This window comes from Lepus europaeus, chromosome 22, assembly GCF_033115175.1.
Source record: "Lepus europaeus isolate LE1 chromosome 22, mLepTim1.pri, whole genome shotgun sequence".
Classification (NCBI taxonomy): domain Eukaryota; kingdom Metazoa; phylum Chordata; class Mammalia; order Lagomorpha; family Leporidae; genus Lepus; species Lepus europaeus.
The window spans coordinates 2,413,564-2,440,304 of NC_084848.1; the positions used below are offsets into that span (position 1 = coordinate 2,413,564).

The following is a 26,741-nucleotide window of genomic DNA, read 5'->3' on the forward strand; positions in this document are numbered from 1 at the left end:
ATGGGTCTGGTGATGCAACCTGAGGGGCCTCATGGTCTGCGTGCCTCTACCCTCCCCCACCAAGACACAAACGCTTTTTGTTGTGTAAGGGCCATCTGTGCCACCCTCTCCAGAGCTCCCTCCACAGCTTGCTCACTGACAGCCTTGCACGTGGTTCCTACCCCTTCTCCTCCAACCACACTCTCCTCTACCTAAACACAAAACTCCATGTGGACTTCAAATCCACAACTTCTGTAAACAGTGTAGAGAAGGCCATGTTTGTGCTCCATCAACACTTAAAGAAAGGAAGGAAGGAAGGAAATCACGAAGTCACTTAGAAATCACTTCTTTGGGTGATACTAAGTAAAAATCTAGGTAAACAGTATTTTCTGTTTAAGATTTTTTTTTTTAGTGGAAAATGGGATTAAATACTTTTTATCTACAATGTATCAGTCCAGACAGCAAGTTCTCTTTCCAGGCAACCCAGATGAAACATGAAAGGATGGCAGGGTTCAGAAGACTCCATCAAATGCAATGTCAGTGCCAAACAGGAGCACCTCAGATGAACGCTGGAGACCAAATACCACCATGACTGCAAAAACCAGACTCTTAACTGCAGTTTGACAAGTTTGATATTCTTCCCCAAAAAAGGTTGTTTCTTAAAAACCAGACGCTACGATGTGCTTCTGTGCTACCTTAATGACGTTAAAGCCATGCAAAGTTCCTTCTGAAAGGGTCTCACAGAACCCGATCCTTGCATACGAGGGCTGAAGTCACAAGGCTTCTTATTCAGGAAACCTACTTTATCCTTCCCAATCGCCAGCAAAGTTGTACTGAGAGAGGAGGAAGAACATCAAATATGTGATGGCAACAGCTGGGGAGAAAAGCCACTCCAATCACTTTTGCAAACACTAATGCCTTTGGCAAATTCTGTCTGGCGTGTTTACGTTCTGACATGTTCCTGAACTGATGGCTATCTCGGGTTCCTTCCAGAATGAAACTGAAGAAACTAGAAACCTCAACACATACTACAGCTGGCAAAATCTATGTCATGTGATCCGGGTTTAAGTGCTAGGATTTCTAACTATGCCCAAGGTGATTTTACAGCAAATATTTCCAAGAGTTAGAGGACTGCTCCTTAGTCAAATGCCTGTGGAACAATGCGTGCCCAACAACAAGAAAGCTGCAGCTGCAGCGGCGCAGCCTATAGAAACGTCAGATTCTTAGTCTGCATGGAATCATCTGGTGACGTGAACACTGGGAACTCTCTAGTTTTAATGAAATTACAAGTATCAAGTTATAGTCATTTCTTCCTGTTACAGAAGGGTTTTAAAGCCCCCACTATGGATACCTGCACACACTCCATAAAAATGCATGGAACAGTCACCCTGAGGGAGAACAGGCAGAGGTCACTATTAATCCACCACATTGAAGCTGGGGCTAACACTACACAGGATAGCTGAGCAAATGAAACACGGGCTTAGCCTGAAGCACAAAATAAGGTCCACTACCCTTGGCAGGAATGTATAAATTCTTAAAGGGATTCTTTAACAGCTGAGACAGGGTGCTACTTACTTCCTCATTAAATAGTTTGCTAGTTTCTTTTTTGATTGGGTCTATAAGCTGGACTTGGCCTGCGGAAAAGCCCACTAGGAGAGAGACACTTTCTGCTGTGGCTGTGAGGTGGTTGAAGTCATGACAAGTAGGCTGTGTTCCTTTGTATATCCTTTTATCTATTGGTTTACTCAAGTCAGCAGCCTGGAGGAGAAAGAGAAAAATACATACGGTAAACAGCACATTGACACAGCAGAAATCTAAGTTACACTATTTTACACTCCATCATGATGTTCAATCTTAAAAACAATGTTATTTAAAAAAATTTCAGTTATGACTTAACATTTGTCTAACATACTACAAAAACACTTTCACATATCTTAGCCAATTAGATATTGCTATACTATGTTTATAACTGTTAAAAATCACAGCTAATCTCCTGTGACAAAGACGTCTGGTTTTAGGGGTGGGGGATCTCAGATACTAAATTCAGTATTTTCAAAATGCATTCCAAGCGTTTTTCTAACAGGAACTCCAACATGGAGCAGTTCAGCTTTCAGACGTATCTGTAACATCTAAATGCCCGCAGGTGAGTTACCCGTAGCCCGGTGTTCTAAGTGTGGCCACCAGACCAGCAGCAGCAGAACAGCATCACCTGGAAACTTAGAAAAGCAAATTCTTAAGCCGCACCACAGACCGGACGTCTCAGAAACTGTGGGCTGGGCCCAACAAGCTGCAGTTTAAAAGCCTTCCAGGTGAGTCTGATGACCACTGCTGGGCCAACCGTCCACAGGTGGTTCCCTCTCCGGCCACAATCCCTCTTCTGTATTAGCTTTCAGGGAACTTCCACTTACTGAGCCTACACTCAAGTGCTTTACATGCACATTTAATCTTCACAATAATCTGTCAGTGCAGACAGTATTTCCCCCAATTTACCAATGAGCAAATACGTTTGGAGAAGTTAACTTGGCCACTGTCTGCAATACCTATTTAGTAACTGGCATTTGAAACCCAGGTCTGTTTGCCCATAAAGGGAATGGGGAGAAACACCCACACAACCCAAAGTCAAAAGTAAGTAATTTCTGACTTGGGTTAAAAGTAATTTGGAGGGATGGGCACTTGGCGCAGCAGTTAGCTTGCTGTCTGGGACACCTGCATCCTGTACTGAAGTACTGGGTTCGAGTCTTGGCTCCACACCTAATCCCAGCTTCCCGCGAATGTACACCGGGGGGAAACCCGAATGAAGTTCCTGGTTCTGGCTTTGGCCTGGCCCAGCTCTAGCTGTTGTGGTCATTTGGAGATTGAACCAATGGATGGAAGATCCTCTCTCTCTCTCTCTCTTTCCCTCCCTCCCTCCCTCCATTCATGTCTCTTTCTCTTGCTCTGCCTTTCAAATAAATAAATCCTTTAAAATGAGTAAATAAAAAAACACATGGCTCTGCAACTTAAAAAATAAAAATTATTTTCAATATGTCCCCTCCTTTGATCAAGAAAGATTCTCTTCCTCATGACTAATGAACATTTTGGGCTGCTACTGTTAAGTAAGGGAAACCCGCCCCCTCCTACTTGCATGTGAAGACCACACGTGGAGACAGTTCCCATCAGTGATTATGCCAAGACATCTTCTCTGCCCTGGGTGCCACTGTGGGGTTCACCCTCTAGTTCTCCATGACAACACCTCCATGAAGTTCTGAAGATTTCTTTCTTCCAAAGAGGCCTGTGACATTGTACCAAGTGTTCTAATAGTTGATTTTCAAATAACAAATATACATACTGAGTAGAAGAAAGGACCTCCAGATTACAAGCATCTCTGAGCAAACTCAGGCCCAAGCACTTGGCCCAGGGCACAGGAATGAGGTTACACGCCATGCGGACACTCTCCCAGCCTCACCTCAGTTAAAATGGAGATGAGAATCTCTGTTCTAACAACCTCATGGGATTGTCTGGAGGATGAAATAAGAGAATACATACATGAAAGAGCCATGAAAAGTGTAATATGAAGTATGACACAAAACAAAGGGGAGTCGTGACTTTGGGCCTGGGCAGGGGAAGGCTGAAGCAGAGGAACCATGCACAGGCTGCCTGCGGCAGGGGCTCCTCCCTGAGCGTAAGGCAGGCAGAGGGGACTCTGGGCTAGTTGAACAACATAAGCAAGACATCTCAGACCAAAGAAGATACCAGGTCATGTAAAAAGGAGCTAAAAACATAAAATAAGATACAACGGGCAGCTAGAGCATAAAAATCCAATTTGAAACATGAACAATTAGGCCAGTGCTGTGGCTCACTAGGCTAATCCTCCGCCTGTGGTGCCAGCACCCCGGGTTCTAGTCCTGGTTGGGGTACCGGTTCTGTCACGGTTGCTCCTCTTCCAGTCCAGCTCTCTGCTGTGGCCCGGGAGGGCAGTGGAGCAAACTCAAGCCCGGAGCACTTGGGCCCTGCACCCGCATGGGAGACCGGGAGGAAGCACCTGGCTCCTGGCCCGGATCGGCGCTGCGTGCCGGCCGTAACAGCCATTTGGGGGGTGAACCAACGGAAGGAAGACCTTCTCTCTCTCTCTCTCTCTCTCTCTCTCTCTCTCACTGTCTAACTCTGCCTGTCAAAGAAAAAGAATATGAACAATTGGTTATGTGATCACTATACAACTCTTGAGACTTTTTAAAAACAAGTTTGTTTACAGGAATTTTCTACTAAAGAATGTTCCTAAACTTATGCCCTGAATTATAAAAATCAATTCAAAAGCTAACTAGAAAATTTTAAAGAACATTTCAATGCAAATTAAATAAACAAAAAATACACACTATAGAGAAATAAACATCTGGTTTGTTTTTTTTTTTTTTCAAGCGTTGCTACCATTTTGAGTTAAATGTTCAGATCCTTGCAACAGCTACATTAGCCTGACTCCTTGGTATCTTATTTTACATCCTTGACCCCAACATGGAACATGCCTGAAGAGATGTTGTGGGGTTTTTTGTTTGTTTTTTTTTTTTTTTAGATTTATTTATTTATTTGAAAGGCAGAGTTACAGAGAGGCAGAGGCAGAGAGAAAGAAAGGTCTTCCACCCACTGGTTCATTCTCCAAATGGCTGCGGCAGCAGGAACTGGGGCCATCCAAAGCCAGGAGCTGGAGCTTCCTTTGGGTCTTCCACGCAGGTACAGGGGCCCAAGGACTTGGGCCATCTTCTGCTGCTTTCCCAGGCCATAGCAGAGAGCTGGATCAGAAGTGGAGCAGCCAGAACTCGAACTAGTGCCCATATGGGATGCCAGCACTGCAGGCAGTGGCATTACCTACCATGCCACAATGCCTGGCCCCAAGATGTCAAGTATTTTAAATGACAATTGGAATATTATTTTTACCCTTAAATTGGGTAAACATTCCAAAAAATCCTCCTTACTAATTTGCTTAGCAAACTTTCTCCCCAGATCCCTGCTCTCCAAGTGTACCAGGCCATGAGCAGTTTGCAAAGCTGCAAACATGCTTGTGTGCAGGACAGAAATTGAGAATAAGAATTTAGGAATGTTTATAGCAATGAAAAATTCTAAATCTATTGAACCTAATAATAACAAAGTTAAGAGTTCGTGGGTTTTTTTTTTTTTTCAGTTTCCCTTATTAGTAATCCTTTCTTATTTTATAAAAATAAATCCAAACAGAGTAGAAATTTTAAAATACTGGTTCTTCAACACAACTATGAGCAGCACTGTCTTAGAAGACACAAAAGCACACCTGGGGGCCAGCGTTGTGGTTTAGTGAGATAAACAGTTACCTGCAGTGCCAGCACCCTATATGGGCACCAGTTCAAATCCCAGTTGCTCCACTTCTGATTCAGCTCCTTGTTAATATGCCTGAAAGAGCAGCTGAGGATGGCCCAAGTCCTTGGGCCATTGCATCCATGTGGGAGATCTGGATGAAGCTCTTGGCTTTGGTGTGGCCCAGCCTTTGGCTGTTGCAGCCATCTGGGGAGTGAACCAGCCAATGGAAGATCTCTCCCTCTCTCTCTCTCTCTTTTTTTTTTTTTTTTTTTTTTTGGACAGGCAGAGTTAGACAGTGAGAGAGACAGACAGAGAGAAAGGTCTTCCTTTTTCCGTTGGTTCACCCCCCAAATGGCTGCTACTGCCGGCGTACTGCAGCCGGTGTGCTGCTCTGATCCGAAGCCAGGAGCCAGGTGCTTCCCCGTGGTCTCCCATGCGGGTGCAGGGCCCAAGCACTTGGGCCATCCTCCACTACCTTCCTGGGCCACAGCAGAGAGCTGGACTGGAAGAGGAGCAACCGGGACAGAATCCGGCGCCCCAACCAGGACTAGAACCTGGGATGCTGGCACCGCAGGCAGAGGATTAGCCAAGTGAGCCGCAGTGCCGGCCCTCCCTCTCGGTTTGTTCCCCTCTCTTTGTAATTCCACCTTTCAAATAAATAAATAAACCTTAAAAAAATAATAAGAAAAGCTGACATGGGCCCAAAGATCAGTTAGGTTCCCTCCTAGCAATCCTCCTTCCCCAGTCCTACCACAGCCCTGAACAAACCCAGAAGCACAGAAATCCAGCCAGGCAGCACATCACCTACATCAGGTGAGGCTAACTGAGAGGCCTGAGGTGACTGTGAGGTCTACGTCCATAAAAACTGCATTTCTGAAAAACCCATGGACACCCCCTGCCGTCCCTGAGCTTCTGGGGTCCCACCAGTCCCACACAGAGAAAAGTCAGGCTTTCCTTTCAACCAGAATCATCCTTTCTCACTCCTTTGGTCCTCTTTCCTCTACATCACTAAGTTCCTCCTCCATGCACTGATGGCAGACAAGACTGCCAGCATGTAGTCTGAGTTCACACAACTCTTTTTTTTTTTTTTTTTTTTGACAGGCAGAGTGGACAGTGAGAGAGAGAGAGAGAGAGACAGAGAGAAAGGTCTTCCTTTGCCATTGGTTCACCCTCCAATGGCCGCCGTGGCCAGCGTGCTGCGGCTGGCGCACCGCGCTGATCCGAAGGCAGGAGCCAGGTGCTTCTCCTGGTCTCCCATGGGGTGCAGGGCCCAAGCACTTGGGCCATCCTCCACTGCACTCCCGGGCCACAGCAGAGAGCTGGCCTAGAAGAGGGGCAACTGGGACAGAATCCGGCGCCCCAACCAGGACTAGAACCCAGTGTGGCGCCGGCCCACACAACTCTGTAGTAGCATTTCCAACTATGTGCCCCACGGAGGCAGATGGCTCCCAGTTAAGAGAAAGTCTGGTGGACGGAGAAGGAGCCCAGACTCTAGGACCAGGCAAACATAGGTTCAAAACCTGCCTTCCCTCTAGGTACCCAGGTGGGCTTGGCAAGGGGCTTTTCGTCACTGTGATCAGGGAACAGTCTCTCACCCCCACCCCCACCCCCCGGCAGAGCACTGGTGAGGGCTGCAGACGATGGAGGGAAAGCCCAGTGCGCACAGAGTCACACAAACGGCACCTACCGTTACTAATTTATTCTAGTCACAGCCAGCCTCTGATCCAAATGCTTCCGTGGCTTCCTAATTTGCAGCGTATCAATCCAAGTATCAAGGAGGACCTAGTCTCAGTCTCCACAGTGCTGTCCATCCTCCCCAGCGGCAATACCACCTTCATTCTAACACTTTCTCTGCACCTGGCCTACACCAGGAACTTGACAATCATCACCCCATTTCATCTCATCCTTCAGAGTAGGTACCATCATTAACCACATTTCACAGATGAGGAAAACGGGAAGGAGTTCAGGTCAGGAGCCTGCTCTCCCCCACCCCGCTCCCTCCACACCACGCAGCCTCGCCTTGGTCCAGGCACACTGTCCCCCACCCCACGCAGCCTCGCCTTGGTCCAGGCACACTGTCCTTTTTTCCTTCACTACGTCACTCTCTAGGCTGGGGGATCGCTGTCTCCCTTCTGAGTAATCTCACCCATACACTCAAGCCCCACAGCCTCCAGCAAGTATTTTCCCAACTGCCATTCTTTGTGCTGGCTCCTTTATCTCGATTGTCAAGCATGGCATTCATTCTACAATGTTTAGTACTTAATCACTTCCCTAACCCTAACCCTAACCCTAACCCTAACCCTAACCCTAACCCTAACTTTAGAGTTGTTTTATGTCCATTATCATCAATTAATAGTAAAGTAACAACAAAAATTCCTTTAAGGAGAAGTTTTTGTTAACCGGTTATCACTATACTGTTCTACAAAATTAGCTTTTGTTCAGCTTTCTAGTGGATTTTGCATACTTTGGAATTTTAAAAATGCTTTGTATCCTACTAATTGCCAATTATATAATCTTAAACAATAAATTTTATTTATTTATTTATTTACTTGAGAGGCAGAGGCAGAGGCAGAGAGAGAGAGAGAGAGAGAGAGAGAGAGACAGCATGCTCCTAACTGCTGGTACACTCCCCAATCCCACAGAGGCTGGGGCTGGGATGGGCCACGCAGAAGTCCAGAGCCAGGAAATCAATCCAAGACTTCTACATGGGTGGCAGTGGCACTGGCAGGAACCCAATTACTTTAGCCATCACCACTGCCTCCTAAGGTACCCACTGGCAAGAAGCTGGAGTCAGGAATAGAACCCAGGCTCTCTACGGCTGTGTATCTTAACCACCAAGTCCAACTCCTATCCTTAAACATGAATTTATGGCAAAATCTACTTATTAAAAATCTTACCAATGTTAACAATTAGATTACATGTGGTTTCCAGCCTCAGCAGGTGCTCAAAGTAGTTGAATGAAGCAAACCATGGCTGCTCCTGAGGTTTGTCAGTGGCAAGATTCACTTTTATCATTATGGTCATGAGTTTACAGGTAAGGAGTCACTGATTACAAAAACTTGCCAGTGGTTCATCCTGCTTATTAGGCTCTCAATTTAATAGAAAAAGTTAAACGATGGTTTAGAAAGCTGTGTAACACAAACAGAACTGGTTCGCAAAGCCTCAATCAATAAGTAAACATTTTTAAATGTCATGCTTTATTTTTCTTGGATTTCTGAGCTTAAAATCCCTAAAATTCTCATGATGAACGCTGTTAAAACAGGGAGTTAGTGAGGTTGGTTTAGCGTGGCGCTGACAGAGGACTCTAGGTCTTCATCCTTCCAGCACCACACCATCTGCCAAAGAAACCCTGCAGCTCACACGCCCTCGCCCCCAGCCCCACGGGAATGCAGAGGAAGAGCTGAGATGAGAGGGCAGTCCCGCTCCGGCTCCGTGGGGCTCAGCAGGGCGTCCGGAAGCCTGTAAGTCCCAGGCAACAGCCACCCCATATCACATGGGCCTGGGCCAAGCTCTCTTTGTTGGGAGCCTGCTACCTGATACTCCTGAATGCCCAGAAGCATCTGTGGTATGAAAAATATTTCAAGCCTATTTTGAAACATAAATGTCAAATCATGATTTCAGACAAGATGTTAAATAAATGTACTAGGGGGAGTGGTGGACTTTACGTTCACCTCCCCCATGCCCTAAACCCCATCTGAGCAACACTGCTGACAGAAAAGAGTAAAATGTCCTTTTGCTGGCATACTCAACAGCTGCTGGAGCTCGTCTCTCTACACCTGAAATCACTCTCACGACCCTGCGGAGTCCACTACCCCATATTCGGCACCCCAGTCCCTGCCCCACCTTTACTCCTGTCCAGTCAGGTCCCCCTTAAATGGTACCCCCTGCCCAAATGACAGCTGCGGTTCTCGTGGATCTGGACTGACCTCGCCCCTAGTTGGAGCCCAGTCTAGCTCAGCCTCCCTGGCCTGGCACCAGTCTCCTTCCACCCATTTCTACCCACGCCCAAGTCATCCCACACGTGCTGCCAGATTCATCGTCCGGAAGCCACAGGTCTGTGAGGCAGAGCAGCTCAACACTCAGGATTCGTTTCCAGCGTGGGCCTCACCACTGCTGCCCCTCACACAGGCTCCTTCCACAGGAGCGTGGCTGCCACTCTGCGTGGCCTTCTCTTTGCCCATCCAACTCTCCTATCCCCAACATCCACACAACTGCTCAGCACAGCACAAACGTCACTCCCCTGTCCAACCTCACCCATCTATGAGCGATATTCTTCCACTCGCTCTTCACCGTCTGTCACAGCCACGTGAATTAGCTGGAATATGGTAACTATCTTCCATATATTGGCCAAGTCTAGCTCCTTTTTAAAACCAAGAACCAAGTCAGGAGCTGCTGAGTCACCGACAGCCCGAATGCATTACTCAGCAGTACTGGCCGCATCCAAGGTCGCCCTGATGCCATTCTGAACTCAGCAGAGAACTGAGGCAGCTTCCCACTCGTGCGCCTCCTGAACACATCTCAGACGACCAGACAGGAGGGACCGAGGACTACTTCCCAGGCCACAAAGGATCTCGTATCTGAAGAGAAAGGAACAAAGGGGGCCTACATTTAAACTGGACATCCCAGGATGGAGGTTTAGCCTAGTGGCTAAGGTGCCTACATCCCATACCAGAATCTGGGTTCGAGTCCCTGCTCAGCTCCTTACTCTACTTCCTGCTAATGTGACCCTGGAAGGCAGCAATAAAGGATCAAGTATTTGTGTCCTTGCCACCCATGTAACAGACCCAGACAGAGTTCCGGGCTCCCCGCTTCAGCCTGGCCCAGTGCTACCATTTGGGCTGTCATCAGTGAAAGGGTGATCTCTCACTGTCTCTACCTTTCAAATAAACAAAACTTGAGATACAAAATAAACTACATTACCAAGATTGTGTCAAAGTTTATCTTGAGGGAAACTTTTAACCCAGGCAGGCTTGGGGCTTCCAGTGCCAGTTAGGGATTAGTTCACACCCATGGCCTGGGGCTGTACCACACCTGTTGAAAACAAGGAAACCCTGTGCCTTCCAAGCAAAAGGCATGAATGATATGGAACACTGACCTCTCAGAACTGAGACAGATTTGTTTGTTGAACAAAGCTCATGTACAATTCAACCAAAATTTTCTTCACTATAGTAAGAAATAGCTAGGTCCAATGACAAAAGACCACAAGGGGATTTTCAAAGCTCTTCACTGCCCACACTTGACAGGCAGCAGACAGTCCATGCCAGAAACAACAAGCTGGACAGCACTGCCCAGATGCTGATTCTGCAGCCCAACCTGCCTGCTCCTGAAGGAGAAACAACGCCAGCACAACCCAGAGAAACACCCGCACGTCCTCCTCCTGCACCAGCACAGCCACACGGCTGTCATTAACAGTAGGCAAAGAGCCCAGGCTTGTTCTGCGATGAAGAACCTGGTCAGGCAAGGAATCACTTAGCCCAACAGTAAAAACAGTGTCAGCCAATTGTACAGTCTCAACCTTTCGAGAAGGACAGGAACTTCTCTGCATGCTTCGCCACTCTACGTGCAACGACTCAGCCCAGGTATCCTTGAATACCTGCCTTAGAAAGGGCACCATGCAAAAATGGGGGTGGGGAGTAGGGGGTAACAGAAACCAAAAAAGACCTACAGCCAAATACAAAATCAAATCTATCATTCTCTGGCTGCACACCATCCTAACCAACAACTAACTGCCTTCTTGGATGCTTGTATGTGAAAGAAAACATCACGCCCCAGCAAATACTGGCATGTCACTTTACAGCTTACAAAGCACTTTGCGCTTCAGTTCTTTCAGCCTTCACAATAAACCTGTGCTGTAAGTCCTACCGCCACTCTCACTTTATAAACAGGAAACAGACGTGCTGTCAAGAGGAACCAAGCCGCAGTCTGCCATCTAAATCCCAACCCCTGGGCTCTTTCTTTTGCACTATGAGGAGAAGCTCACGAGATGACATCTGAGGTAGCATCTAGTTCTAAAATTCTACCGCTGTGGACTCCATGTTCCTATGCTTACTGAAGTGGGAATAAGATAGTCCAGCCCTGCTCAGCTTGGCCCAGATTCCAGATCTACCTTCTCAATGGATTCCTCTCACTTGACTGTTCTATTAAATTAGAGCAGCAGAGCCAGTAATCGGGGCAGTCGTTTACGAGGCTACCTGGGCTGCCCACATTCGTATCTGAGTGCCTGGGTTCAAGTCCCCACTCCACGTCTGGTCCAGCTTCCTGCCAATGTGCACCCTGGGAGGGGGCAGATGATGGCTCGAGTACCTGGGGCCCTACACTCATGTGGGAGACCAGGATGGGGTTCTGGGCTCCTGGCTCTGGCCTGACCTAGCCCTGGCTACTGGAACTATTTGGGGAGTTAACAAGTAGATGAAAGATCCTTCTGTGTCTGCCTGTTTTTCAAATGTAGTGAAAATAAATAAATAATTTGAACAAAATAAAATATGCCAACACATGTAAAGTTGCCAGCGTAATGTCTGGCGCTTGAGAAAAGTTAGTTCCTCTTCTGAACACAGAAGGACTTGCTGCTTATCTTACAGGCTTTGAAAATTCTCAACATTCACTAATACCTTCAAAGAAACATAAATGAAGACAAACAGGAATATTTTTTTCTGCCTTAAATTTCCTGAAGAAAGACAACAGCAGAAGTCAAGTTTCAGCATGTTTTCCTTCCAACATAATTTTCCAAAACAGTAATTTCCTTGCCTTAGTTTCCATGTTTCCTCCGTTCTCACAAATACACACATTTGTATGCACAGCCCACACTTGTCTGACATCCCAGATCGCATCCCCTTTACTAAGACCACAGGACCGGGGTGTCACCTGCTGGCTTTTTCCAATGGCCTCTCACCCTGGAATGAGCACCTTCCACCCACATTTCAGAGTGCCTCTGGCACGCACAGTAGCAGAACGGCCAGGAGAGGTGGAGCAGAGAACTGCACGGAGGGGAGGCAGACAGGACAATGTGTCAGCTGCCAGCCTTTCAGAACAGGGGCAAATACTGAGATGCAAGACGTGTGCAGTGTTACCTTTACGTCACCTGCCAATGGGAAAGGGCACAGTCACAAACGGGTAAAAGGTGTACTGCTGAAGCTAGGCTTCTCAGAGAGGCGCACACCAGCGCCTTCCTCCACAACTGCTTTGGCCCTGAGTGGCTGCAGGAGGAGGCCGACGTTATGGGCCAGCATCTTCTCCTGTGGCCCCGCACTGTCAGTCAAAGCATCCACTAGAACTAACAAGCTTCTGTTGCGATCACATGTCATTGTTTCTCAAGGCAGCCTGTCACTTAAAAATTGCCAGCAATGTCAAGTCTACGACTCTTCCATCAGAGCAGGTTTCAGGAACGAACTCGGCAAGCTGCTGAATGGCAACGTCCTGGCGGTCTCTTGGCTTCTTCACACTGACCCTGCTCAGGACAGCTCGTCTTCAAAGGCGAGGCACCAGGCTGTCATGGAGCTTCACTCAGGCTAATGAAATACTGATTTCTTCATTAAGAAAAACTATGAATAAACATTAGATAAATTCAATTTGCACACATCCTAACACCAGATCTCATCACATTAAAATGCTGACATATTCAAATGACCTATTTTTTATTAAACTCTTCTGTTAAATATGCATAGAAACATGCATCCCTATTCCAAAGAGAATACCAACATCTCAAATGGAGAAAAAGGAAAGATGCTTTCCGTTCTGCAAAAGATACTCACTACAAATTCTTAGAAAATGATTTTTAAAGTTCCTACTGAAAAAAGCAGGGGAAGGGAGAGTTCCATGTCCTCCTAAAAGTGCTGAGACAACACTGGTAACGACCGTCACAGAGCAGGGACAGTTCCTATAGCTGCCTATTACTATACTGTTGTTTTTCTGACCTTTGAACAATCCGGGGACTTATTATATTTGGCAGGGCACATAAATGATTCTTAAATTTTCCTATTCAAGTTGCTGAGTAACATAAGCAGTAATCTGCAGAGGAGCTCCCATTCTAAGTGAAAAATGTCCTAAATCCACAACCACGCAAGCTTCAACCTTCCAACATTCTTCACCCTACACGGAAACCAAGGCTCAGGAAGATCTGGGCATGTGCTCAAGGTTTCACTGTCCTCAGAACGCACTTCTAACCACATCAAGTTGTCACTTTCTTTTCAATCATCCAACTCCAGTTGGAATAATCAACTACGGAATCTGTTAACATGAAATTTCAAATGACCTAGTATACTGCTGTGTTTTCAAACAGGAAGAAGAAAGCTAGTGTCAGAGAATATTAAACATATCCTACACATTAATGGAGATCAGCTACTAAAACAGTGGCCAAAGTCTGGCCTCTGTAACTCACTCGCTAATCCAGCCAGGCATCAGCTGAAGGGAGCAGCTCAAATCCGAGAGGACAACAGGGGTCTGATGACTCTAAGCACTGCTGTGAGGAGAAGCCCAGCTCCCGCCTGAAGTCCTCCAGCACTAGTTTATCACTAGAACTGCTCACTAGGCACTTGCACTCGTGGGTATTTGTCACAGAAATCGATCTCACCAACTAGTCTACATTTTTTAGGGCATAAATCTTCTAAGCCACCTCAGAAACAGGCACACAAACAGGTCTGATTTCTTTCTTTTTTTTCCAGATTAGAAAAAGCCTGTTTTAGACACTTTAAAGTTACCAGGCCCTGGCAGAGCTCTAGTAACCAAACAGCAAGCAGCTGCAAGATGCAGGCTGGTCACGGCTGCACCTGTGACTGCCTGGCCGTCACGGGGTAACAGGAGGGACAGTCTTCAGGAAGGGCAATTTGGCAGCACGGAGCAATACTTTTTGTTTGTTTTTAAAATTAGTTTCAATTATATTTTAATCCTTACCAATCATACTGTTTTACTTTCTTTTTTTTCTTTCAAACATTTATTTATTTATTTGAAAGGCAGAGTTACAGAGAGAGAGAAAGTGAGTGAGTCTTCCATCTGCTGGTTCACTCCCCAGATGGCTGCAACAGCCAGAGCTAAGACAATCCGAAGCGAGGAGCCAGGAGCTTCTTCCAGGTCTCCCATGTGAGTGCAGGCACCCAAGGACTTGGGCCATCTTCCGCTGCTTTCCCAGGCCATAGCAGAGAGCTGGATTGGAAGTGGAGCAGCCAGAACTTGAACTGGCGCCCATTTGGGATGCCAGCACTGTAGGCAGTGGCTTTAACTGCTACACAACGGCATCAGCTCTTTAATTTATTTTCCTTAAGATTTATTTGATGGCTGGTGCCGGGGCTCACTAGGCTAATTCTCCACCTGCGGCGCCGGCACCCCGGATTCTCGTCCCGGTTGGGGCGCTGGATTCTGTCCCGGTTGCTCCTCTTCCAGTCCAGCTCTCTGCTGTGGCCCAGGAAGGCAGGGGAGGATGGCCAAGTGCTTGGGCCCTGCACTCGCATGGGAGACCAGGAGGAAGCACCTGGCTCCTGGCTTCGGAACGGTGCAGCGCACCGGCCGTAGCAGCCATTTGGGGGGTGAACCAATGGAAGGAAGACCTTTCTCTCTGTCTCTCTCTCTAACTCTGTCGAAAAAAAAATTTATTAGAAAGGCAGAGAGAGAGAGAGAGAGAGAAATATCTTCCATCCCCAAATGGCTGCAAAGGCTGGAGTTGGGCTGATATGAAGCCAGGAGCCAAGAGTTTCTCCTGGGTCTCCCACGTGGATGCAGGCTCTCAAGGACTGAGCCACCTTCTGCTGCTTTACCAGGCGCATTAGCAGGGAGCTGGATCAGAAGTGGAGCACCCGGGTCTCGAATCATATGGAATATGGAATATTTTCCAAGTGTGTAAACTATTGTAATAGCCAAACTAGCCCAACCCAAATGTTTTTCTACAACAGGTGAGATAAACAATAGGTCATACACGTAACACCACTCATGGAATGCATGCACTGGAAAAAACATGGATGAACATCCAAAAATAATCCTGAGTGAAAGAAGCCACATACAAAAGAAATATATGCTAAGTAATCCTATTTATATGAAGTTCAAAAATAAGAACAACTAATTTGTGATGTTGTAAGTGAGGTCAATGGTTACCCTTGTAGGGCGAGGGGAATGGGCCACAGGGGAGGTTTCTGAGTGGCCAGGAATGTTGCTCCTGGCTCTGTGGTTGATCCAGATCTACACTTAAATTTCAGTGGTATGCTTTCAAAATTAGTGAGCAAAAATATACACAAAATAATCAACATTTATATTCTATATATTTCAAAAAAGCAAAAGATTATGTGGCCATTTAAGATGAAGATGTTTACAAGTACAGAAATGTTATTTTATTAAGTGGAAAAATATAAAATAATAAATAGGAGTCTAAGGGCAGACCTTGAGGTGTGGGGGATTGAACTGCCTTTTAGGATGTCTACATCCTGTATCAGAGTGCCAGAACAAGTCCCAGCTACTCTGCTTCTGATCCAGCTCCCTGTAAATGCACTTGGAAAGGAAGTGGATGATGGCCCAAGGACTTGGGTCCTTGCCACTTACATGGAAGACCAAGATGGAGTTCTGGGCTCCTGTCTCGGCCCAGCTCCGGCTATTGTGGCCATCTGAGGAGTAAACAAGTGGATAGAAGGGTGTGTGTGTGCGTGTCCCTCTCTGTCACTCTGCCTTTCAAATAAATAATTAAAAAAAAAAAAAAAAAAGGAATTCTGGCCAGCGCCGCGGCTCAATAGGCTAATCCTCCGCCTGTGGCGCTGGCACACTGGGTTCTAGTCCCGGTCGGGGTGCCGGATTCTGTCCCGGTTGCTCCTCTTCCTGTCCAGCTCTCTGCTGTGGCCCGGGAAGGCAGTGGAGGATGGCCCAAGTGCTTGGGCCCTGCACCTGCATGGGAAACCAGGAGAAGCACCTGGCTCCTGGCTTCGGATCAGCGCAGTGCGCCATCTGCAGCGGCCATTGGGGGGTGAACCAATGGAAAAAGGAAGACCTTTCTCTCTGTCTCTCCAGCCGTTGTGGCCAATTGGGGAGTGAACCATCAGATGGAAGACCTACCTCTCTCTTTCTCTGCCTCTTCTCTCTCTGTGTAACTCTTTCAAATAAAAAAATAAATCTTAAAAAGAAAAAAAAAAAAAAAGAGGCAAATGCATGAGTAGCAATTATTTATCACCAGCAGGTGATGATATATTTTGAACAGGCCAAATTCTAAGTTTCACACTAATCAGGCCTATTGGAGTCTATATTCACGTTTCCTGTCATCAGTGATGTCACTCAAGGAGATGAGAAAGGCCAGAAAAATTCTTTCAAGAAACCAATTGTTCAAGGGACAGTTAAGGACAACATGGTTGGTTCTATTGTTTTACTCTTCAACAGTTCACTGTGTGCTCCTAATTTGCTGTAGTGGCAAATAAAGATTAGTTTTTCAGAACCCTCTTTGAAATCCAATCTGTTCTCAGTTCATATCCCTATATTTCCACTAATGTAGATCTAAAACAGGAAAATTTTCTCACAAGAACTGAGCTGAGAATTTACAATCCATTTTATGTTCTTCTAGAGATTCTAGTAAAATTGAGTTCCAAATTATCCTTGATCTAGACGAGACAGCTAAAAGGGTTACATGGTGGAATTTGTTTTCAGGTAATCAGTAGTACTTTAGCATTTGAAAGTTAAAATTTTGAAGACCTGAAAAAAAAAAAAAATACTAGGCTAAACAGGGAAGGCACTGTATCTGTGGTCTCAATGAGGGAAAGCACTGTATTTAAAATGTAGGTTAGCAGGCCAGCGCAGAACTGAGTAAGACACTCCACAACGAAGACGAAAATCGCCCTAGTCTAAAAGTTAACACTTGTCAACCAATGCACATTTACAAAGCTATTCACAATAAGCAGATTAAAGAAACAATCTATGTCCCTATGCGGCTAATTCTGTAATTATCCATGAATACTGGGGCAGATGCTGTGGCACAGGAAGCAGCTGCTGGGATGCCTGCCTGTGTCCCATATCCAAGTCCTGTCTCTGCGTCCCATCTAGCTTCCTGTAATTGTGCCCTGGGAAGCAGCTACCCATGGAGGAGACTAGGATTGAGTCCTCAGTTCCTGGCTTTAGCGTGGCTCAGCCTGGCTGTTGTGGGCATGTGGAGAATAAACAGCAGGTGAAAGATCTCTCTCTCTCTTATTCTGCTTTTCCAATTTTTTTTTTTTTTTTTTTTTTTTTTGGACAGGCAGAGTGGACAGTAGAGAGAGACAGAGAGAAAGGTCTTCCTTTTGCCGTTGGTTCACCCTCCAATGGCCGCCGCGGTAGGCGCGCTGCGGCCGGCGCACCGCGCTGTTCCGATGGCAGGAGCCAGGTGCTTCTCCTGGTCTCCCATGGGGTGCAGGGCCCAAGAACTTGGGCCATCCTCCACTGCACTCCCGGGCCATAGCAGAGAGCTGGCCTGGAAGAGGGGCAACTGGGACAGAATCCGGTGCCCCAACTGGGACTAGAACCTGGTGTGCCGGCGCCGCAAGGCGGAGGATTAGCCTATTGAGCCGCGGCGCCGGCCTGCTTGTCCAATTTAAAAAAGGCTTTATGGGGTCTGGTGTTGTGATGTAGTGGGTTAGCCACTGCCTTCGATGCCCACATCCCATATGGGCGCTGGTTTGTGTCCCTGCGGCATCATTTTCCATCCAGCTCCCTGCTAATGCATCTGGAAAAGCAGCACAAGATGACCCAATTGTGTGGTTTGGTCCCCACCTCCCACGTGGGAGACCCAAATGAAGCTCTTGGCTCCTGGCTTCAGCCAACAGACCATTCCAGCCTTTTGGGGGAGTGAACTAGCGGATGGAAGATCTCTCTCTGTGTGTCTCCTTCTCTCTGACTTTTTCAAATAAATATTTTTAAAATACTAGATATTATCACTATTAAGTAACATGAATTTACATCAGCTAAATTCACTCAAATGAAGAACTACGAGCATTTTGTTCCTTTTAAGGCATTTTAAAAATAAATTAATTTTTCTATTTACCTGCCTTTCCAGAAATACATATAAATATAGGGGGTGGGTATTTGAATGTGAGAAGGGGGGAAGGTCAAAGTCAAGTCAGCAAAACTGCTTTTTCCAATCAATTGAGATTTTACTAAAAATGATACAGCATTAGTTTTTTTTAAGCAAACAGTATTTAATCCCATTTTCCGTGAAATTTTTTAAGATTGATTTTATTTATTTGAAAGACAGAGTTACAGAGACAGAGAGAGAGAGAAAGAGAGAGAGAGAGATCTTTCATTAGCTAGTTCACTCCCCAAATGGCTGCAACTGCCAGGGCTGGGCCAAGCTGAAGCCAGGAGCCAGGAGCTTCTTCCAGGTTTCCCATGTGGGTGCAGGAACCCAAGCACTTAGGCCATCTTCCACCATCCTCCCAGCTACATCAGCAGGGAGCTGGATCAGAAATGGAACAGCTGGGAATGGAACTGGTGCCCATACGGGATGCTGGCGCTGCAGGTGGCCACATGCCAGCCTCAGAACTTCTTTTTTTTTTTTTTAAGATCTATTGATTTGCTTGATGGAGTTACCAAGAGAGGAGAGACAGACATCTTCCATCCACTAGTTCACTCCCCAGATGGCTGCAACAGATAGGGCCAGGCAAGGCCAACGCTAAGGAGCCAGGAGCTTCTTCTGGGTCTCTCATGTGGGTGCAGGGGCCCAAGCTCCTGGCTCCTGGCTTTGGATCAGTATAGCTCCAGCCATTGTGGCCATCTGGGGAGTAAACCAGCGGATGGAAGAGCTCGCTCTCGCTCGCTCTCACTCGCTCTCTCTCTCTCTCTCTGCCTCTGCTTCTCTGTAACTCTGCTTTTCAAATAAATTAAAAAAAAAAAAAGCTAAAGGGTTGCTGCTTAGTGGATGAGGCTAAGCATATGATGGGAGAAACCTAGAAATATAGGTATTAACAGCCATTTGTTACATGAGCACATGACAGCCACAAATTCAGTTATTCTCTGGAAGTATGGGTTCATAGAAAAAGCAAAGCAGGTGCTAGAAAGAGCATAGGCTTTGGGATCTGAGAGACCTAGCTGCAACCTGACAGAGCTTCTGCAGCCTCACACGGCCACTGGCCACTGTGCAGCCTTGGCAAGTCACCGCAGTCCTCAGAGGCTCCCCTTTCCCGTCTATATATAACATGGGAAACACCACTTCCTCTCTGCCAAGCGCCTGGGAGGTCCTATGAGACAACACATTTGAAAGCCTGGTCAAAACCAAGAGCCCAGAAGGTCTTCCAGACAGGTGACAGGGATGCAAGCACTGGGCCATCTGCTGCCTCTCAGGCCCCTGTGCATCAGCAAGAGGCTGGGTCCAAAGCAGAGCATCCAGGACTTGAAGTGGCACTGCGATATGGAATGCAGAGTAGCCAAGCAGCGAGTGGCTTAGCCTGCTGCACCACACACCTGCCTCCAAAATTTGCTTTTTAAAGGGAGCAAAGAACATACAAGGATAATTTTAAAAGTTTGTGAAAAATTAAATGATGATTTAAGTACAAAAATATCAGAAATTCAGGCACACGAGAATCTTCAATATATTCATCTTGTGAATATTATGAAAAAGTATGCATGGAATTCAAACATTTGCACCATGAACTTTTTTTTTTTAAAGATTTATTTATTTATTTGAAAGGCAGAGTTACAAAGAGACAGACAGCACGAGGGTGTGTTCCACCGCTGATTCCCTCCTCAAATGGCCGCCAACAGCTGGAACTGGGCCAATCCAAAGCCAGGAGCCAGGAGCCACTTCTGGTTCTTCCATGTGAGTACAAGGGCCCAGGGACTTGGGTCATCTTCAACTGTTTTCCCAGGCCATCGCAGAGAGCTGGATTGGAACCAGAGCAGCAGGGATGTGAACTGCTGCCCATATGGGATGCTGGCACTGCAGGCGGCAGCTTTGCCCACTACACCACAGCGCTGGTCCCATCATGAACTTTTTGAAGTACCCTCATAGCTGATTCTGGGTTTAACTACAAGCTGTCACACTTAACACTGGTTAATTCTGAGGAGAAAAAGAGGGCTATTTGGGATACATGGCACGAGAGAACTTTTACTGCATGTCCTTTGAATTTTGAACCACGTGAATGCATTACTATTTAGAAATTAAGACCGGGGCCGGTGCTGTGGCATAGCGGGTAAAGCTGCCGCCTGAGGTGCCGGCATCCCATATGGGCGCCGGTTCGAGTCCCAGCTGCTTCACTTCTGATCCAGCTCTCTGCTGTGGCCTGGGAAAACAGTGGAGGACAGACCAAGTCCTTGGGCCCCAGCATCCACTTAGGAGACCCAGAAGAAGCTCCTGGCTTCAGATCGGTGCAGCTCCAGCTGCTGCAGCCAGCTGGGGAGTGAACAGTGAATGGAAGACCTCTCTCTCTTTCGGTGTGCCTTTCCTTCTTCTGTGTAACTCTAACTTGCAAGTAAAATAAATAAATCTTAAAAAAAAAAAAAAAAGGAAATACTCACAGGTATTTGACAGAACTGAATAAAATGCAATAAATAAATAGAATAGAATAAAAATTAAGACCTACAAGAAGTCCTAATACCTATGTCCTAAATCAGACTTTCTAAGTTACTTGTGATAGTTCCTATCCACGCAACACTATTTACTGAACTCTGCTATATGCACCAGGCACCATTTCAAACTCTGAGATCTGAGCAATTAAGATGGATAAATCCCTCATCGTATAGCATTTAGAAGGAACAAAGCCGTTAAACAAGTAATCAGACCAATCAGTCAGGAAAATAGAGTGCAGTGACAGGTGGTAAGGTGACAGCAATGCCTTTCTGGGGAGGGGTACCAAATGCAAAGGAGCCAGCCTGTGGGAAAGACCTCGAGAGAGAGATGAGACTGCACAACCCCTCGCAGGCAGAGGGGAGAGCAACTCCTCTTCAAGGACTAGAATGGAGGCAGGAAGGGGGTACGGACAGCAAATCACACTGGGGATTTAGAAGGGTGCAATACTGGTCCTTGGTAAGGAATTTAGAATTTTTCTAAGTGATAAGAAAAAACTTTTGAGAGTTCTAAGGAGTAGGGCGAAACGATAAGAGAAAACTTTTGAGAGTTCTAGGAGTAGGGCGATACGATAAGAAAAGACTTCTGAGAGTTCTACGGAGCAGGGCGATACGACGGACCTGCCCTGTTTCGCAGATCACTCTGCGCCGTCAGAACAGACCGTCGGCCGCAAGGACAGAGGCAGGGCCCGGCTGGAAAGCCCCGCGACCAGCCTGGCAGCAGAGGACTTTCTCCAACTGCAGTGGTGACTGAGGAGGTGATCAGATTCCAGGTGCTTTAAGGCAGAGCCAACGGCCCAGCTACTGCGGGATTTGGAAGATGAACTAGGGAGCAGAAAACCTCTCCAGGCCAGTGCACAGCGGGTCAAGCCATGGCCTGCAGTGCCAGCATCTCATATGGGCTCAGATTCAAGTCCTGGCTGCTCTACTTCTGACCCAGCTCCTAGCTTATGTGCCTAGGAAAGCAGAAGATGGCCCAAGTGTTCGGGCCCCTACACCCATGTGGGAGACCCAAAAGAAGCTCCTGTCTCCTGGCTTCAACTTGGTCCAGCCCTGGATTTTTTTTTTTTTTTTAAATTTTATTTATTTATTTGAGAGGCAGTTACAGACAGTGAGAGGGAGAGACAGAAAGAGGGGTCTTCCATCCGCTGGTTTACTCCCCAAATGTCTGCAATGGCCAGAGCTGAGCTGATCCCAAGCCAGGAACCAAGAGCTTCTTCCGGGTCTCCCACATGAGTGCAGGGACCCCAAGCACTAGGATAATCCTCTACTGCTTTCCCAGGCTATAGCAGAGATCTGGATCAGAAGAGGAGCAGCTGAAACTAGAACCAGCACCCATATGGGATGCCAACATTGTAGGCAGAGAAATAACCTACTACGCCACAGCGTTGGTCTCAAGCCCTGGATTTGTTGTGGCCATTTGGTGAGTGAACCAGTGGATGGAAGACCTGTCTGTCTGTCTCTCTCTCTCTCCCCATTTCACCTTCTTTCTATAATACATTTATCAGAAACTGATAAATAAGGCGGTCATAAAAACTGTAATGACAGACAACATGAACAGTATCACATGCTTGATCAAATACATAGGTCATCCTAAACCCAACAAATGAAAAATATATATTCTTCTAAAAATACACAGAGCATTTTAAGTCACAAAGTCTTACTACATTTCAATGACAGATACCATAAAAATATAGTCTTTGGGCCAGCACTGGGGCACAGTGAGTTAAGCCCTGGCTTACAATGCTGGAATCCCATTTCAAAGTACCTGTTTGAGTCCTGGCTGCCCTGCTTCCAGTCGAGATCCCTGGTAACAAGCCTGGAAAAATAGCGAGAAGATGGCCCAGGTACTTGGGCCCCTGTCACACATGTGAGACACCTGGTTGAAATTCTGGGCTCCTGGCTTTGGCCTGGACCAGCTCCTGCCATTGCAGCCATCTGGGGAGTGAACCAACAGATGGAAGATTTCTTACTCTCTCTGCGTAACTCTTCCAAATAAATAAATCAATCTCTTAAAAAAAAAAAAAAGGAATCATAGAGCCTTAATCAGATATGAAAAAGGAAGAAAGGATCAAAACAATTTCAATTTAGTAAGCTAGAAAAAAAACAAAATTAATCTAAAGAAAAACAGGAAAAGAAATAAAAAGGCATTAAGACAGAAAACAAGAAATAGCTGATTCTTTACAAAACATTTAATTGATAAAACTCTAGCAAGTCTATTCAAGACAAAACTAAAACATAAATGAGGGGGTGATGCTCCAGCAGGTGACAGAGCCAGCAGCTGCCTGACAAAGCACAGTGTGCTGGCACCCCTACAGCAGACCACACCCTGCAGAAGAAGAGAGCCACAGCCCCCACCCAGAGGTGGCTACCCCCATGAGTGAAGACAGACAGTCCAGAGACAAAAGGCATAAGAGTAGGAGAAGGAACTGACAGAAGGCATTATCAAAGGAGATGTACGGAGTCAGCAATGTGGTGCAGTGGGTTAAGCCACTGGCCTGCAATGCCGGCATCCCATATAGATGCAAGTTTGAGTCTCAGCTGCTCCACTCCTGGTCCAGCTCCCTGCTAATGGCCTGGGAAAGCAGTGAAGGATGGCCCAAGTGCTTGGGCCCCTGATCCCATGTGGGAGATCTGGATGAAGTTCCTGGCTTTGGCCTGGCCCTGTCCAAGACACTGTGGACATTTGGGGAGTGAACCAGTGGATGGAAGATCTCTCTCTCTCTCTCTCTCTGCTTCTCTCTCTGTAACTCTGCCTTTCAAATAAATAAATGACATCTTCCATAAAAAAGGAAGATGCACAGCTGGCAATGACAGAGACAGAGCCCTGCTGAACATATGCAGTACATTTAATGGCCATAGCAAACTGATTTGTGCTTTCTCACAAATACCCACTGGACTAATTTACTGCACAACTTACTTTTTACTTTGGGGTGGAGAAAAGCATAAACAATTTTAGGAACAAGAGAGAGATACAACTTAAGATACGAAGCAGACAGTGGAAGTGAGAAAAGCAAAGAGAACAGCACTGAGTCATTAAGGTAGCACAGAAGGAACCAGCAAAGGAGATGAAGCAGTGAGTGACCGGAGAGATGAGCCAGAACGGTGGAAGGCAGGTCGGATTAAGGGTCATGACAGGAGTGGGAGTCTGGCACCACGGTTAAGATGCTCTTTGGGATGCTGCATCCCATATCACAGTGCCTGGGTTTGAGTCCAACTCCACTTTCATTTGAGCCTGCTGCTAATGTGTACCCTGGGAGGCAGCAGGTGATGGCTCAACTACTCGGATCCCTACCACCTATGTGAGAAACCTGGATGGAGTTACCAGTTCCTGGCTTTGGCCTGCTCAGCCCAGCTGTTGCAGGTATTTGGGGAGTGAACCAGCAGATGGGAAATATCTGTGTCTGTCTCTCTGCCTCTCAAATAATAATAAAAATAAGTAAAACAACAACAAATTGTAAAGATGCCAAGCAATATTTCTTTTTTTTTTTTTTAAGATTTATTTTATTTATTTGAAAGACAGAGCTACAGAGAGAGGTGGAGACAGAGAGAAAGGTCTTCCATCCGCTGGTTCACTTCCCAGATGGCCACAACGGCTGGAGCTGCGCCGATATGAAGCCAGGAGCCAGGAGCCAGGAGCTTCTTCTGGGTCTCCCATATGGGTATAAGGGCCCAAGGAGTTGGGCCATCTTCTACTGCTTTCCCAGGCCATAGCAGAGAGCTGGATCGAAAGAGGAGCAGCTGGGACTAGAACCAGAGCCCATATGGGATGCCGGCGCTTCAGGCCAGGGCTTTAACCCACTGCACCACAGCACCGGCCCCCAACCAAGCAGTATTTCAATAAAGACAACTGATCACATCGAAATGCTGCTGAGAGGTCAAGGAAGCTGTGAGATGGTAGTATCCAGTGGATTTGGTGACATAAAGTTTAATAACCAGTCCTGAGAATCACGGCAGTTAGAGTCGTGGTCGTAGAAGGACAACTGTTCCTATCTGCATTCATGAGTGTGGGGCTGAAAACACTTCAGCGACGTGAAGTCTCAGAGTGGCACTGTAGGAGAGCAAGTCAGACGTGGACCAGGGGACCAGCGCTGTGGCACAGCAGAATACGCTGCCGCTTGCAGCGCTGGCATCCCATATGGGTGTTGGTTTGAGTCCTGGCTACTCCACTTCCAATCCAGCCATTTGGAGAGGGATCCAGCAGATAGAAGATCTCCCTCTGGTTCTCCTTCTCTCTCTCTGTAACTCTGCCTTTCAAATAAATAAATAAATCTTAAAAAAAAAAAATGAACAAAGGAAGTAAAACAGTTCAAAGAAAGTACAGGGGCTGGGGGCCAGTGCTGTATCATAATGGGTAAAGCTGCCTCCTGTGGTGCCGGCATCCCATATCGGGGCTGGTTTGAATCCTGGCTGCTCCATTTCCAATCCAGCTCTCTGCTATGGCCTGGGAAAGCAGTAGAGGATGGCCCAGGTGCTTGGACCTCTTACCCACATGAGAGACCCAGAAGAAGCTCCTGGCTTTCGATTGGCGCAGCTCCGGTTGTTGCAGCTAAATGGGGAGTGAACCAGCAAATGGCAGACCTAGCTCTCTCTCCCTCTCTGTAGCTCTGACTTTCAAATAAATAAATAAATATATTTTTTTAAAGTAAAGAAAATACAGGGGCTGGCATCATAGCGCAGCAGCTTAATCCTCTGCCTGTGAAGTATGCATTCCAAATGAGCACTTGTTTGAGTCCCAGCTGCTCTATTTCCAATCCAGCTCCCTACTAATGCGTCTGGGAAAACAGTGAAAGATGGCACAAGTGCCTGAGCCCCTGCTACCTATGTGGGAGACCCAGGAGAACTGCAGGCTCCTGGTTTTTCCCTGGCTCATCTCTAGCCATTTGGGGAATGAACCAGTAGATAGAGGATGCCTATCTCTGTCTCCCCCTCTCTCTCTGTAACTCTGCCTTTTAAATAAATAAATAAATAAATCTTTAAAAAAAAAAAAAAGAAATACATCTTGTTCTTTTTTTTTTTTTAATTTTTAATTTTTTTTTTTTTTTTTGCCGTTGGTTCACCCTCCAATGGCCGCTGCGGCCAGCGCATCGCGCTGACCCGAAGCCAGGAGCCAGGTGCTTCTCCTGGTCTCCCATGGGGTGCAGGGCCCAAGCACTTGGGCCATCCTCCACTGCCTTCCCGGGCCACAGCAGAGAGCTGGCCTGGAAGAGGGGCAACCGGGATAGAATCCAGCGCCCCAACCGGGACTAGAACCCGGTGTGCCGGCGCCGCAAGGCGGAGGATTAGCCTGTTGAGCCACGGCGCCGGCCATCTTGTTGTTAAATATACGGAATGATGCTCACCCTCACTCATCATCAGGGACAGACAAAACCTGCACTAACATCTCACGTCTCAGCACAGATGTAAAAATCTGACAACACTGTTGGCATATTGTACTATTACAGGTCCTCTCATGTATGTGGAAGTACAAAACAGTACAACCCCTATGGAGGGCAAGTTGGCAATATCTATCAAAAACACACACAATTACCCTATGACCCAGAAGCCCCTCCTAGAGAAATTTACCCTATAGAAATACACCTGCCTCCATACAAAGGTTATTCACTCTAGCCATCAGTTGAAATTTTTTTTTTGAAGTCACGAATAATTAAGAGTCAAGCGGTTATATAAACTAAGGTAGGTCCACAGCATGGAGTACAAAGCAATTAAAGGCATAAAGAAATTCTCTTTTATAATATGAAAGATCCTATGTGTGTGTGTGTATATATATATATATCTATAGATAAATATAACTTTATATATCTCATTAGGGAGAAAAAACTACACAAAACACCACAGATTTTATGTTCCCTTAATTCCTTCAAATTCCTATTCAAATAACATCTTATTGTAACAGAAGGTTGAGTCAAAAACAAATAAAATGATTATCAAATGTTGGAACCATGTAAATGTTTTTTACATAATTAAAATACAAA

General features: G+C 46.5%; 1 protein-coding gene across 8 annotated transcripts in view; it reads right to left on the bottom strand.

Moving 5' to 3' along the window:
• WDR20 (WD repeat domain 20) overlaps positions 1 to 26,741 on the bottom strand; it is a 63,074-nt gene that overhangs the window by 18,160 nt on the left and 18,173 nt on the right. For 2 of the 8 annotated variants that reach the window (XM_062181042.1, XM_062181041.1), the window contains exon 2: positions 1,555 to 1,737. The exons of 4 other annotated variants lie outside the window; for them this stretch is intronic. In XM_062181042.1, coding sequence (XP_062037026.1) covers positions 1,555 to 1,737 — 183 coding nt within the window. Of the gene's footprint in view, positions 1 to 1,554; positions 1,738 to 3,424; positions 3,477 to 26,741 lie in introns of those variants that run through there. 2 more of the 8 variants (XM_062181044.1, XM_062181048.1) reach the window with 2 other exon arrangements.